This window comes from Girardinichthys multiradiatus, chromosome 5 (genome assembly GCF_021462225.1).
Source record: "Girardinichthys multiradiatus isolate DD_20200921_A chromosome 5, DD_fGirMul_XY1, whole genome shotgun sequence".
Classification (NCBI taxonomy): domain Eukaryota; kingdom Metazoa; phylum Chordata; class Actinopteri; order Cyprinodontiformes; family Goodeidae; genus Girardinichthys; species Girardinichthys multiradiatus.
In genome coordinates this window covers 44,556,096-44,569,522 of record NC_061798.1, presented here as the reverse complement: position 1 = coordinate 44,569,522, position 13,427 = coordinate 44,556,096, and the positions used below count along the sequence as shown (strand labels likewise).

At 41.8% G+C, this 13,427-nt stretch overlaps 1 protein-coding gene across 10 annotated transcripts in view; it reads right to left on the bottom strand.

Annotated features, from left to right (window-relative positions):
• Positions 1-13,427, bottom strand: part of LOC124868247 (LIM and calponin homology domains-containing protein 1-like) — a 43,247-nt gene that overhangs the window by 14,928 nt on the left and 14,892 nt on the right. For 2 of the 10 annotated variants that reach the window (XM_047365260.1, XM_047365257.1), the window contains exons 9-17: positions 10,529-10,730; positions 10,226-10,423; positions 9,495-9,851; positions 9,097-9,339; positions 7,314-7,571; positions 3,767-4,126; positions 3,313-3,642; positions 1,786-2,124; positions 1,525-1,560 (exon numbers count right to left, since the gene is read on the bottom strand). In XM_047365260.1, coding sequence (XP_047221216.1) covers positions 1,525-1,560; positions 1,786-2,124; positions 3,313-3,642; positions 3,767-4,126; positions 7,314-7,571; positions 9,097-9,339; positions 9,495-9,851; positions 10,226-10,423; positions 10,529-10,730 — 2,323 coding nt within the window. The remainder of the gene's footprint in view (positions 1-1,524; positions 1,561-1,785; positions 2,125-3,312; positions 3,643-3,766; positions 4,127-7,313; positions 7,572-9,096; positions 9,340-9,494; positions 9,852-10,225; positions 10,424-10,528; positions 10,731-13,427) is intronic. The other 8 variants (XM_047365254.1, XM_047365255.1, XM_047365256.1 and 5 more) reach the window with 8 other exon arrangements.

Below are 13,427 nucleotides of genomic sequence, written 5' to 3'. Positions count from 1 at the left end.
ACGGACAAAACAGAAAAAAATTATAAACAGAAATGGCAAACAATCATTTTTGAGTATGATATGGTGAAAATCCCTTATTTCTCTACATTGTGCTTCCAAGCAGCCAAGCCTTCCATGAAATCTTTTAATGTTTGATTAAACAAGTATTTGTTTAGTAGCTTGAACAATATCTCTAAATGCTTTCTAGAGGTCTCTCAGAGGATTTCTTTCATTTTAATTTTGATACTTTTCATTTATTTTAATTTGTTGACAAGCAATTTAAATCTGACCAATGGGTCAATATTCTGGGTCAGTTCATTATGTTTTGTTGCCATTTCATCCCTATCAATTTCCATTTTGTTCCAGTAAAAATGTCTATCTAATGATTGTGTATAAGTTTATTTCGCTTGGTGGCTATGTATTGTTAATGAATTATGGAGATAATCATACTTAAATCACTTAAATTGCATGTATATTTGATCTTAGTTTGTCATATATCCTATTTAAATTTTTTTTTGGTTCTGATCCCCATTTGGGCCAAATGATTTGTATGAATTATGAAAGTTTATGACTTCTGATCAACCTGTCCAGATTGTATCCTGCCCCTCGCCTAATAACTGCTGGGGATAGGCACCCTATCCTGTAAATATGTACATATGCATTGTTTTTACAAAAAGGGGAAGACAAGGTTGAATTAGGGCAAATATGTATAGTAATGATGTGGAGACTCTGACTGTTGAGAGTTAATCAGAGGAACAGCCTGGGGAAAGAAACTGTCTCTGTGGCGCCGACCTGAGGGTAAAAATCCAAACAGTTTGTGTTCAGCATGTGTGGGATCTGCAGAGATGTTAGCTGCGCCCTTTTCTCATCCTAGACCTGTATGAGTTAAATAACTAGACGTGACCGCCTGTGGGTGGTTATATAACCACATATCCCTACCGTAGACTGTGAGTAGAATTTAGATTAAAAAAATATTAGCTGTCAGAAATATCCCCCCGGCAGATACAAACTGACACGTGGTTGGTATGAAACATCCCAAGGCAGAAGGCTCCATTTTGCACAAGAAAATTTGGATACAAAACCATCAAAGTGGCAAAAGGGCAAAATGGTAAAAAGCTGAGATCACAAGCACCTTTGCATCAACCTGTTGCTCCATCTTTTGACTTCCTCTTGTTCCCTTCATCTAATTGTTTTAGTACAAATTGGATAATGTGGTGACAGGGTCAGGGATAGAAAGGAAAGAACTACTGATCAACACAACTTCAAAGATTACATGAAAATCTGATAGGATTCATGAAATTAGGGGTTGTTAATAACTTTTACCCAGCATTAAGGAATGAAACAATGAAATAAGCAATTAAACATTCAGGCCCAGTGGTAGAAATGCACAATGAGATGACAAAGAAAAGCAGACAAAGAAAAACAGTTCCAGCATGTTTGTCGTTGCAAGGTGAATCTTTGCAGTTTTTGACCGACATCTTGACATGCAGACCATGCATACATTGTCATGCAGGACCTCAGTGAGAACCAGTCAGTGAAACTTACTCGTTGTCTAACAGAAAAGCAACTCGTCGGCTCACCCTATAACAGCAGCAGAAGAAGAAAACGTGTGAGGAAAACGGGCTCCGAAAGGCACGTGTCACGTTTCAAACAAGTTAAGAAGTGAACATTAGAGAACTTTCAATTGATTCTGTTATTAATATGAAGACATGATGAGCGAAACAGGAAGAGACCGGCTTTGATGTCAGTGCTACTGTCCTGTTGGTCAAATCAGAGAAATTATGAAAAAGCAAACATTCATCTCACATCATTGGAGGAAGCTCATCCTCCAGCCAAGATGGTTTCTTTTCCAGTTTCATAATCCCATCTCTGTTTTTCTCCTCAATTTTCTCCTTCTCTCTTCTAACCTCCAACTCTTCCTCCACCCTACCAATCTGAGCCAAGGGAGGACTGAGAGGAGGTTTGAGTGAAGAAGAGGAGGAGGATGGTTCAGTCACATCACTGACAGCAGCGTTAGGGACCATCACTGTGTCTCCCTCTTCTTGCTTTTCCTTTCCCCGTCTCCCCCTCAGCCCAGGATACCTCAGGCTGGCTGGGGCTTTCAAGGGCGGAGCTTCATGTTGTGTTGTCATGGCAACAATGCTGCTGAAACAACGATCCAATAACAGAGCCAGGATTAACAGGAAATACACCAAAATGGTAAATCAGAACTGTTTCTCCAAAAACTGACTGCTGATCGCCTCATTGGATCAGTTCCCCACTGTAGTGCAAGTAGCTCAGAATTTATCTGTGCTTCTCTCTTTGATGAAGCCATTAAAAGATCTACTGCTGCCAGAACCTCTGTCCACATTGTCTTACATATAAAAAGCACTTCAGGACCAGTGCTTGTGTTTTCTGTGCCGCCTCTGTCCACTCAAACCCTCAGTGGGTTGCAGCTGATGGCCACTCGCACGGAGCCAGGAACTGCTCCCGTTGAAAGGGAGTTGTTGCTTTCCACTGTCACCACATGCATGCTGTGGATAAACGATTGATCCAAATGCAACGATTCAACACAATTGGTGCAAAAATATTTCCAATTTTAATAATCAAATTAATTTTTCTATATTGTGTAACATTTTTGGACAAAGTTTCCTCTGAATTTGTCATATGATTAGATTGGACTGGAATAAGTTCAATACAATTTTATCAGAATTAGATTCTATAAAACTGGATTTGAATTGTTTGTTTGTAAAATGCCTTGAGATGATATTTGTTTTGTGTATATAAATAACTGAACTGAACTCAATATTAGCTCATGTTTAACTAAATAAGGATTTCTTTCATTCATTGTTACAAATTGTGGAGTAGTTAGGCAGCATTGTAATTTGAGTGAACTTATCCTTCAAGTGTTTTCCACCTGAGAGGAACAGCAGCGGTTTCCTTTTGATTCAGTTCTGTTTTAATCTAAAACGATAAAACTCAGCAACCAGAGTCACGCCAACCAAAGCCAAAGTTAGTGACTGAAAACCTAAAAACCACGTTAGTCCAAACAAAGCATGAAACAAGCCATTCATGTGAGGAACATAGCTGATAGGAGCCATTAATTCAGCTAACCCAAGATAGCAAGCCTTTTAGCACAAATAAATCCACGCCAGGCATCCAAACATGCCTGCAGAAAACCAAAACAAGCCAATTCATTCAGGATCAGCTTTAAATAACAAGGGTACTAACTGATGTTAGTCCTTCAAGACACATAAAGCAATTTAATCCAAACTAGGTCTGCAAAGTATTCTAGTGTTAATTGCAGCAACTACCCACACAACACACAGGTCTTCAGTGCAGCACAGTAAATACCTTTCTCTGTCTATGTTTTCTGTGTGTTTAGACCTGTTGCAGGTCTGCTTCACTGCAGACACCGGGCTGATGTTGCACTTGACTGATCCAGGGACCGGGAGGAACTGATTGAAGCACTGATTTCCTCTGACCACACTTGCTTTCTGTAACAATCTGGTTCTCCGAGCCATCATGTCGTCTTTCTCCACGTCAGGGACATGATCGTTCTTATCGTAATTGTCTTCGTCCTCATCAGATCCACCGGCAGTTTGAGACATTGCTCTGATCACTGCAGCCTCAAGTTGGTGTTGAGGTGTTTCGTCAGGAACTTTGGGACGTTGGCTATCCACTCTAGGGCAAAATAGTCTGTAATTTAAACAACTAAAATACCAATGATGATGAAGCAAGCAACACCAAGCTTGTTAATGGCTTCTGCACCATGCAAAAGCACAGCAAATGTCAATTGTCATCCCACCTGGTGCTGAACTCCTTGCTTTTTCCCGCCTGCATTCCCTTTTTGCTAAAAGGCGCTGCATCAGCAGGGGCTTCTTCTCGGCTGCACCACTTAGAGCCAGGCAAAGGCAGGAAACGGTTGTAAGCGGCTGTTTGTTTTTGGAAAACCCCTGTCTTCCTGGCCATCATATCATCTTTCTGAAGATCAGGGATCCTCTCCTCTTTCTCCTCCTCATCATCTTCTTCTGCTCCTGCTCTCTGCTCATACTGAGCAAAACGAGCGTCTATCTCAGCGGGCGTAGGAGTGGACTCAGTGGTCCAGGGTTGGAGGTCCACAGGGGGAGGGGTAGCTTGACTGGGTGCAGATCCAGCCACGAGACTGCTAAAGTACAGCATGCAGCACAAAGCCACAGCAACAGAGATTGTAACTGACACCCACAAACTATTGCAATGATCAGCATAAAATGTAAACATGCAGAGAAACTGGTTAAGAGGAGAGCAGAAAACGGGACAAAAAATAGGTTATGCCTCTCCAAATTCTATTAAAAATTAGTTTATATATTAAAACAGAAAAAGCAAAGAAAAAATATGCAAACCCCAGAAATGATGGATTACCTACGGCTGACTGTAACTCAAATAGCAGTAAATAAATACAGTGCCTTGCCCTAGTAATCATGCATGCATCAGCTTGGTAAGAGGCTGAGAGATAATTAAACGAACCGAATAAGGTGTTTAAAGAAGGAACGCATCTAAAACATGTAAGAACACAAGAAAGTGCTCTGGTCAGACCAAAATTCGTCTTTTTGACTTGCATTTAAAACTCTTTGTATAAAGAAAACCCAATGCTGCATGTCACCCTGAACACATCATCCCCACCATGAAACATATTGGTGGCTGTATCATGCTGTCGGGATACTTTTCTTCAGCAGAAAAGGGCTGGTCTCAGAGATAATGAGAAGATGGATAAACACAAGGCAATACTGTAAGAAAAACCTGTTAAAAGGGTGCAAAGGAGTTGAGACAGGGGCGTTGTTTGAGCAGGACAACGACCTGAAACTTGCAGCTGGAGCTACAATAAAATGGTTAAGATTAAAGTATAATCATGTGTTAAACTTACACATGGTGTAAGCCCAATTGAAAATCTGATGCAAGGGTTTGAACACTGATGCCCACATATGCTCTCAATCCATTGTGACTGAGCTTCAGTTATTATGCAAAGAAAAATGGGGACATTTTTCAGTTTCTAGATAGTAGTTATGCTCCAAAAGATCTGCAGCTGTAATTGCAGCTGAAGGTGGTTCTACAAAGTATTGAGTCAGGGGGGCAGAATACAAATGCACTCCATGTCTATGACATAAAATCCAAATACATTGATTTTTTTATATTGTAACGAGACAAAATGTTGCAAAGTGTAAGGGGTATTAAAACGTAGCAAGGCCCTGAAGATCTACAGGTCCTTCTCAAAATATTAGCATATTGTGATAAAGTTCATTATTTTCCATAATGTCATGATGAAAATTTAACATTCATATATTTTAGATTCATTGCACACTAACTGAAATATTTCAGGTCTTTTATTGTCTTAATACGGATGATTTTGGCATACAGCTCATGAAAACCCAAAATTCCTATCTCACAAAATTAGCATATCATTAAAAGGGTCTCTAAACGAGCTATGAACCTAATCATCTGAATCAACGAGTTAACTCTAAACACCTGCAAAAGATTCCTGAGGCCTTTAAAACTCCCAGCCTGGTTCATCACTCAAAACCCCAATCATGGGTAAGACTGCCGACCTGACTGCTGTCCAGAAGGCCACTATTGACACCCTCAAGCAAGAGGGTAAAACACAGAAAGAAATTTCTGAACGAATAGGCTGTTCCCAGAGTGCTGTATCAAGGCACCTCAGTGGGAAGTCTGTGGGAAGGAAAAAGTGTGGCAGAAAACGCTGCACAACGAGAAGAGGTGACCGGACCCTGAGGAAGATTGTGGAGAAGGACCGATTCCAGACCTTGGGGGACCTGCGGAAGCAGTGGACTGAGTCTGAAGTAGAAACATCCAGAGCCACCGTGCACAGGCGTGTGCAGGAAATGGGCTACCGGTGCCGCATTCCCCAGGTCAAGCCACTTTTGAACCAGAAACAGCGGCAGAAGCGCCTGACCTGGGCTACAGAGAAGCAGCACTGGACTGTTGCTCAGTGGTCCAAAGTACTTTTTCAGATGAAAGCAAATTCTGCATTTCATTCGGAAATCAAGGTGCCAGAGTCTGGAGGAAGACTGGGGAGAAGGAAATGCCAAAATGCCAGAAGTCCAGTGTCAAGTACCCACAGTCAGTGATGGTCTGCGGTGCCGTGTCAGCTGCTGGTGTTGGTCCACTGTGTTTTATCAAGGGCAGGGTCAATGCAGCTAGCTATCAGGAGATTTTGGAGCACTTCATGCTTCCATCTGCTGAAAAGCTTTATGGAGATGAAGATTTCATTTTTCAGCACGACCTGGCACCTGCTCACAGTGCCAAAACCACTGGTAAATGGTTTACTGACCATGGTATCACTGTGCTCAATTGGCCTGCCAACTCTCCTGACCTGAACCCCATAGAGAATCTGTGGGATATTGTGAAGAGAACGTTGAGAGACTCAAGACCCAACACTCTGGATGAGCTAAAGGCCGCTATCGAAGCATCCTGGGCCTCCATAAGACCTCAGCAGTGCCACAGGCTGATTGCCTCCATGCCACGCCGCATTGAAGCAGTCATTTCTGCAAAAGGATTCCCGACCAAGTATTGAGTGCATAACTGTACATGATTATTTGAAGGTTGACGTTTTTTGTATTAAAAACACTTTTCTTTTATTGGTCGGATGAAATATGCTAATTTTGTGAGATATGAATTTTGGGTTTTCATGAGCTGTATGCCAAAATCATCCGTATTAAGACAATAAAAGACCTGAAATATTTCAGTTAGTGTGCAATGAATCTAAAATATATGAATGTTAAATTTTCATCATGACATTATGGAAAATAATGAACTTTATCACAATATGCTAATATTTTGAGAAGGACCTGTATTAGAGCATATAAAGGCTCTAAAATAAGCAAATGAGACGGGACAAAGAACTACAGATCTCATGGCTTCTTTTCACAAAAACGTGAACAAGCAGAAGATTTTTTTTCTAAAACTTTAATATTTCTTTTCAACGTGTATTGTTTGTATATGTGCCATCACGGATTTATCTGGAGTAAGTTAATTTCACAAGGCACCTCAGACGTCTGGCGAATTCATCGAGCTCTCCTTCATGCTAATTCTGCATGCATGTTTTCTACTGAAACTACAAGAAAATTGATGCAATGCAGTGCAGTATAGAAGTGCTTTCAAACTACATAAGGTGGTGAAGGGAAATCGGCCATTAGGACCTTGAAACATGGAGAAACAGCAACAAGCAGTTTATTTAACTAACTCGATAAGTAAAGCAACAGAAAAGGGCCTACTAGTGCACAAAGCAGCGCAGACTAATGCAGGCGACTTTGGATTGGGGCCACTGCTTTCATTTGTCTTGTGTTTGCCCTCGTCCATACCTGCGTTCCCGCTCTGAAAGCTGGGAGCTCAGGCCAATGGTAGGCATGGCTACTGCTGCCTTGGAAAGGAGTCGTCTAAGCAACTCTGTCTCATCCCCTCCTGCCGAAACGACAGTGTCTGTCGACTGCTCGATCTCAGTGACGCCCCGAAAGGTCACAACTTTGCTGTGACCTCGTCCAGCCTTTGCTGATCCGTTGACAGAGCTCCCATAAGTTTTCTGCAGACAAGCCTGACACACAGGGGTTGGCCTATCCTCACTGTAAATGCAGTCTCACAAATCAAGACAAGGAAACACACAGACACACAGCAAGCAGACAAGCAGGGGGAAAAGAATAGGGTGGAAGAGAAATCATGAAAAAGAAGATCAGATTGTGAAGACAAAAGGTCGATGAGGTTGAAATGTTTTGTTAGGCAGGAAGTAGGGGATGAACAGAGGAGGACAAAGAACGGGGTTGTTTGTTTGAATCACTTCAGCACACAAGAACACTTAGCATTTTATCTCCTATACTGTAGGTAGCCACATTTTCCTGCTCGCTGCTGCTCCGTTGGAGCACAAAAAACTCTTTATCCTGTTCTTCATGTCACAATGAGATCAGCACGGAGACAAAAACAAAGCTGGAGCAGAGCTCGCAGCCAACAGTCGCCTGTTTTTTGGTCAAACACACACACACACACACACACACACACACACCAGGTCTCATACAGAGCAGCCAATTCCCTGCTCCTTTTTAATGCCAGTTGAACAAGAATATAGAGAAAGCTTAAATGATAAAGATAATCAACAATGAGGTGAGACTTAAAAGGAGAATGGGGATGTTTAAAGCATAATTTTTTCAGAACTGTAAGGGGGTAATCAATGAGCTGGAAGATTAGTCCAATCATGTGTTTATAAAGGTAAAACTTCTAATAGGGTTTTTTTTGTCCTTGATTGCAAATTACATTGTCTTGGGATTACCAATTTCCAACAATATGTTAATTAATAAAGATACAGATTAAAACACACAGCCCCCTCCACATTTATTGTCCCCCCTGTAAAGATGCCTACAAAGCCTTAAAATGTATTCATCTTTTATTTGAGTAATCTCACAGTTAAAATTTAGAAAAACAAATCCTGGTTTTAAGTGAATTAAATCAGTAGGACCGAGGATCACTTCCTAGACCATCTACTGTCCTGGATCTGCTCATATGTTCTCTTTTCTTCAGCTCAACCCAGTTTTCTACAAGAATTCGGTCTGAGACTGAGATGATCATGGAATAAAGTAGATTTGGGGGTCTGGTGAACCATTTTTGGGATGACTGAACCAAATGTTTTGGATCATTTCCTGCTGAAAGACTCAGTGATAATATTTCAGAGAGTTGTCAATCCCATGGAATCTAACAAGAGTCCCAGAGCCTTTGGAAGAAAAACACACCCACGGTATCACAGATCTTTCACTGTACTTAACAGTGAGCTCAAGGGACCTTTCCACATATTCATTCATTCCACATATTCTATTCTGCAGCTCGCTCAGCTAAAGCAAGTAAGACTAGCTATTAGGGAAGTCAACACATTTGTTGATATCTTGAGTTCAATAACTAAAACAGGGGAATTATATGGTGGTTATCTGTAACTAAATCACCTTTTTTTCCCGAGATAAAAAAGAAGAATTAGATATTGATGTGTAAACATTTCTTTTAAAAAACAGAATCATTAATGGGTTGTCCTAATTTTTTCACCTGACAGTATATACAACAGCACTGAAAAGCATTGTACTACTCTCAGATAGTGAGTGTGTTTAGCACCTTGGTTCAGTCATCCTGAGTCTCTCCCACTTCTGCATATCAGCTTGGCTCATGAAGGATGAAACAAAACTCATTGGTCCATCCCTCTGAGGGAGGGGCCTACTTTGGCCCCGCCTACGGGCCAGGTCATCCCTCTGCTTATTAGGGATTGGCTTATCTTTTCCCTCTTCTCCCTCATCCTCCTCTTCCCTCAGAGAGGAGTTGTCATTACGAGTTATGATGTCACAGACTGCTTCCTTCTCACTGTCCAATCACCAGCCAGAGAAGATAAGTGGGATATGTCATCCATCAGAGTGGATCATACGTGAACCACGAGACAACACCGCAAAAAATCGGAAAAGAAGAATTTTATTAATGGGTTGGAGAAAATGGAATAAAAATATGAGACCACAGCTGACCTGATCTCCTTCTCCTGCAGGGTGTGCTGTGAAGCTTGTCTGATGCCCTCCCAGCGCTCTCTGTCCTTGTTGGTGCACACAGGAGGAGGAACGAACTGATGGACCCTGGAGTTAACTGGGCTCCGGTGAACTCGTCGAGACGCTAAGTCATCTCTATGAACATCAGGAACTCTCTGCTTCTCTGGTTCCTGTTCCTCATCAGAGGAGGAATTGCACGCCGAATTATGGAAGCTCAAAAATTCATTTTCAGAGCGCAGGATGATGTTTGGAGACGGTGACCTCACTTCCTTTTCTTCTACTATGGGAGTGCTAGGGTTGTAGAGGGGATGGTGGTCCTTTTTAGAGAGGAAATCAAACCTTTGGAAAGATTTATTAATCAGAAGCAGGAACATGCGGGTTACTTCGGACAGTCTTGTTGGTTAGTTTCCCATCAGATGCATCATTAGATCCTTCAGAAAATCAGCAGGAGATGCCCATCAGGCAGCATTAAAGACCTCTGACACCTTTAACACAAATACTAAACCACCTCTTCTGTCAATATCTTTCTCACAACACCAGCAATGTCAAATCCATGATTCCTCCAGGCAGGGACATAAACTTCATCATGGAGAAGCTTCACACAGCTGCAACATCAGTTTAAACCAAGCTCATTCCAAAAATCTAAAAACAAAACTTGTTAGTGAGTGAAAACAACCACAGCAGACGCAGCTCTCATGCCCGTCCACCCTGACCTGTTGTAGCGTACGGCAGCAGGAAGAACTTTAATTCCTGCCTTCTTCAACTTCTCCAACCTCCTCTGCTCCAACACCTCCAAGTCCGCTCCCTGTTTTACTGTTTCAGCATTGTTTTCAGGTGCCCAAGTCACCGTTTTGGGGGTTTTGTGGTGCAATACAGTTCTTTTGCTTTGTTCTGGAGTGGTCTGAAGGTGACTGATGAATGGCGTGTAATGGTAGGGATAGATTAGGGTTGAAGACCATACACTTGTGGGTTTTAGCTCTTCCAAAAAGATTTTGTTTTTCATAAAAATAAATTACCTCCGCTGCTCTCCCTCTTCTGTGTGTTGTTTTCGCCGCGCGGCGGGGATGTAGCAGCTGGCGTTTGTTCGGTTTGGAAGAAACTGGTTAAAGGGAACTGGGCATCGGGATTCGCTGCTGGCTGTTCTTCTGGCCAACATGTCATCTTTCCGCACATCAGGTTTCCTGCTGGGAGCGTCAGCCTCCGAGTCGCTGCCTCGCCCTGTTCATCAAGGTACAAAGAAAATGTAAATGCATCATTAATAATACATTTACTAACTACTGTAAATGTCTAACAGAAAAAAATCATGATGTCTGGAGGACCATCAGGAAAGAAATGTGTAATAAAGCTGAGATGTATTCTCACTCAGTACGACTCTGATCACAAATGCACTCAAGCAAAGTTAGCCAAGTCAGTTTATTCATGTAGCACCTGGTCCTGTACTGTTCTGACACCACTGCTTTTCACTCTGCACACCTCAGACTGACAGCATACGCCAGAGTCCTGCCATCTGTAGAAATATTCAGAGGACTCTGCAGTTGTGGGGTTATCTGAAGGACAAGAGGCTGAATTCAAACACTATTTCCATAATGAAAAATAAAATATGTCGATGTTCCCCACCACAACAGTCTGGACTGGGGACGCAACCGTGAGGCTGTATACAGCAAGGGACAGAGAAGACCGTATTTCTTCAAGAAGCTTAGGTCCTTCAGTGTTTGAGCAAGATGACACAGATCCGCTGTAGTGACTTCTTCCATTTAGTCACGTAGCTGGGTGAAGGTGGAGAAGTGCTTCAATTAACTGTCCAACCATCTTCTTATTTCGGTGAGATTCCCATTATTTATAGCTCTGATTACAGCTTAAACTGATTGTTTATACAGGATGTTGTGCTGATTAATCGCCTACCCAAAAACGTAATCAAAGGCAAAAATGTACAATCATAGTGGAGCAAGTAGTACAAACCGTGCAGTCATCCTGCCACCCAAGCATGATTAGACATCACCTGTTGATACACCTACATGCTGCCTGACGTGCCCAACCACCATCACCAGGAGTGACACACAAACCAGCAAATATATTCACAAAGTAAAGAACTGGCTCCTACATCCTGTATCAGTCTCTTGGGGAGAGCGTAATCTCATTTCCAGTGATCCGTTGGGGTGGTAGCATCAGAGCCAGTGACTTGATAACCAAGTTGTTAAAGAAGGCTGGCTCTGATGTGGGAACTATTCTGGAGCCTGTAGAGCTGATTGGGCAAAGAAAAATGTTTCATAAAATATAAATCATAAGGTTTAATTCACTCCTGTTCTTTTTGGCTCACACTATTTTATTTTATGTGTTCAAACTCTGAAAAAAGATTACCTTTTTAACATATTTTAATATTTTAGTTAACATAAAGCCAAACATATTGGCTTTTAGGACTGTTTTTCTTTATACCTTTGTCCCTTAAAGCACTAGTGAGCCTGAGTTTGGTGTTTCTCTTTAATAAAGTCCTGATTGTGTTTTAACGCCTCAGCAGACAAAAATCCTTTCTCACGTAATTTAAAGACAACATGCTTTTGTTTCGGTTATACTTACTTCTAAGATCGTCAGACAGCAAAGTTAGAAGGACAGCAGTCACCATGCTCTTACCTTTAAGGCTAAATGTTACGACTCTTTTTCTTATTAATATAACCATCCATAATGGCTTCTTAAGGAAACTTGGATAACGGGAGAAACTACAACATCTAAATTCCCTTCAGTAAGAACATCGTTTTATTAATTATTGTATTTTTCGCACTATAAGGCGCACTTAAAAACCTTAAATTGTTTCAAAAAATGACAGTGCGCCTTGTAATCCGGAGCGCCTTATATATGGATCAATTGGTTAATTGGTTGATCCATACTGGTTGTACACGGCGCTCTGTCAAAATGTTTCAGTACGACTGGTAAACTACAAAGCTGCACCGCTTGCAGCATTACGGCTACCGTAGTCAGGGGTGTCGCCGAAGTAATAGCGGTAAACACCTGTACTGTACTTACTCCTAGTCCAACACCACTTGTGTGTGTATAACGTTTGAATGTACTGTTGCAGGAATTGCCTGAACTATATGTGATTAGAAGCTCAGTGTGTGGGGTGTATGTTTCGTGTGTGTGTATGGAAGATGTTGACATTACTCCTCCGGACAGAGGTGGCGCTGTGTGCTGCCGTAGCTGAGAATCAAGAGTGAAGGAGTGACGTCGGTATTATTGTGTGTGTGGGGTGGGTAGAGACGGCGACCGGAGCAGCGGTGTATGAGTCTGTAAGCCCTGTGTTTTTACGTGCTGCAAAGTCATTAAAAAGAACCCCGAATCTCGTCAACAACTCAGTGTTTTGATGCTGTTTCTTCATGCTCAACTCAGCAACGTATGAGTGAGGGAGTTAACCCCGAGGAAACTAGTAACTTCGGCCCTGGAGAAAGCGTCTTCCCTGTGTCATCAGACTACGGTCAGGGGACAGAAACAGGAAAGGTTAACAGTATTAACGTTTGATTTAGTGCATCAAACTGTTTCTTTTACATGTTTACTGAATCAGGGAAAAGTTCCCTTTCACGTTTTAACTAACGTTTGATTTCAACTTCATAGACTCCAATGCATTCCTAACGTGCGGTTGGCTCTATTCAATAGATTTCTATGTAGAGGAGACCTTACCATGAGAGTGAATGGAGTTATCAGAACGCTGGTTTGTAGTGTATTAATAAAGTTTGACTGACTTATCTCACTGTTTTGTTGACATTCTCTTTAGCACAGCTCCATCTAGTGGATGCATAACGCAACCCCAGTCAAACGTTTGACTGCAGTAGCTTCTATTCTATGCGCCTTATAATCCGGTGCGCCCTATATATGAAAAAAGTTCTAAAATAGGCCATTCATTGAAGGTGCGCCTTATAATCCAGTGCG